The sequence below is a fragment of the Charadrius vociferus genome, unplaced genomic scaffold (assembly GCF_000708025.1).
Source record: "Charadrius vociferus isolate BGI_N301 unplaced genomic scaffold, ASM70802v2 scaffold2016, whole genome shotgun sequence".
NCBI classification, from domain to species: Eukaryota; Metazoa; Chordata; class Aves; order Charadriiformes; family Charadriidae; genus Charadrius; species Charadrius vociferus.
Window position 1 is genome coordinate 167,328 of NW_009648947.1, and position 1,184 is coordinate 168,511.

Here is a 1,184-nt window from a genome sequence, read left to right on the forward strand (position 1 = left end):
GAGACTGCGGGTCCCGCCGCCGGCCGGCCGGGATTAATGGCGGGAGTCCAGCACCAAGAGCGGCTCCATCCTCCCCGGGGAAGGGCGAGAGCTGACGCCCGCCACCCGCCACCGCCTCCTCCTCCTCCTCCGGCCGAAGGGGAGCATGCTGAGCCCCACTGTCCCGCTCACGGGTGAGCCGGGCAAGGACAGCCGGGAGCCCTCTGGGGACTTACTCTGTGCCAGGAGTTTGGCCACGCTGCCCTGGTTGCTCTCCTGGCTCTCCTGGGTCTTGCTGGCCAGCTGCTTGTTCGCCGATTCCAACCGCTCTGGTCCAAAGGCAATTAAAAACCCAGTTAAGATTTAAATACAAGATTTCAGCCAGAGGAAGGCCTGGATCCCAGCGGAAAAACACACGGCGGGGGGAAGAGCCGGGGGATGGAGAGCACCCATGGGGATGGGGACATGGAGGGTCCTTCACCTTTCAGGTCCCGGTTGAAGTCCTGGAGCCGTCGCATCTCGCCGTCCCTCTTGTTCCTCATGGCTTTCTCCAAGGCTTCCCGCTTGGAAGAGGCCTTGACGAGGTTTTCGTAATCCTCCGAGATGCGCTGGATCTCACTCTCCAGCTGGAGTGGAGGAAGGGACAGGCTGGGGTTAGATATTTGTGGAATGAGGAAAGGAGAGGGAGATGGTGGCCGGAGCTCACCCAGGTCGCTCAGCCCAACCCAAGCTGCCAGAGGAGCTCAGCCTCAGCCTGACTCCCAGCGCACATCTTTTTGGGGAAAAACTCGTCTTTTCTGCCTTTCTTCTCGCAGGAGAGTGTCCCTCAGCAGGTTTTGGCTCTGCTGTAGCCCGGCCGGCGGGGAACAGCCGCCCCTTGTACGCGGCCACACAAAGGGCTTTCTGTGGTGGCCGGGGATGGCGGGGAGGGGGGGACAGGAGGAGGGAGAGGGGGTCACCAGAGAATGGGCTCCTCCCCCCCCACCCCGGCTGCCGCGCCGCTGAAACGCAGCTGCTCGGAGGGGGGCACGCTGCCGGAGGGAGGGGGAGAAGGGATTAAAACACTAAAGGGGGTGAATTTTCACAGCAGCTGGTTGAGCATCTCCCACCATCGGAGTCAGAGAGGGGGACACGACATGATGCCACCGGGCTGCCACCCGTTCGCTCACCTTCTGGATGCGGCCCCCCCCCCTCGCGCCGGACTC

The 1,184-nt window shown here is 63.2% G+C and overlaps 1 protein-coding gene across 1 annotated transcript in view; it reads right to left on the reverse strand.

Annotated features, from left to right (window-relative positions):
• Window positions 1–1,184, reverse strand: part of AMOTL2 (angiomotin like 2) — an 18,792-nt gene that overhangs the window by 15,296 nt on the left and 2,312 nt on the right. The window contains 3 exon segments of the mRNA XM_009887349.1: window positions 216–308; window positions 461–605; window positions 1,149–1,170. Of these exon segments, the coding sequence (XP_009885651.1) occupies window positions 216–308; window positions 461–605; window positions 1,149–1,170 (260 nt within the window).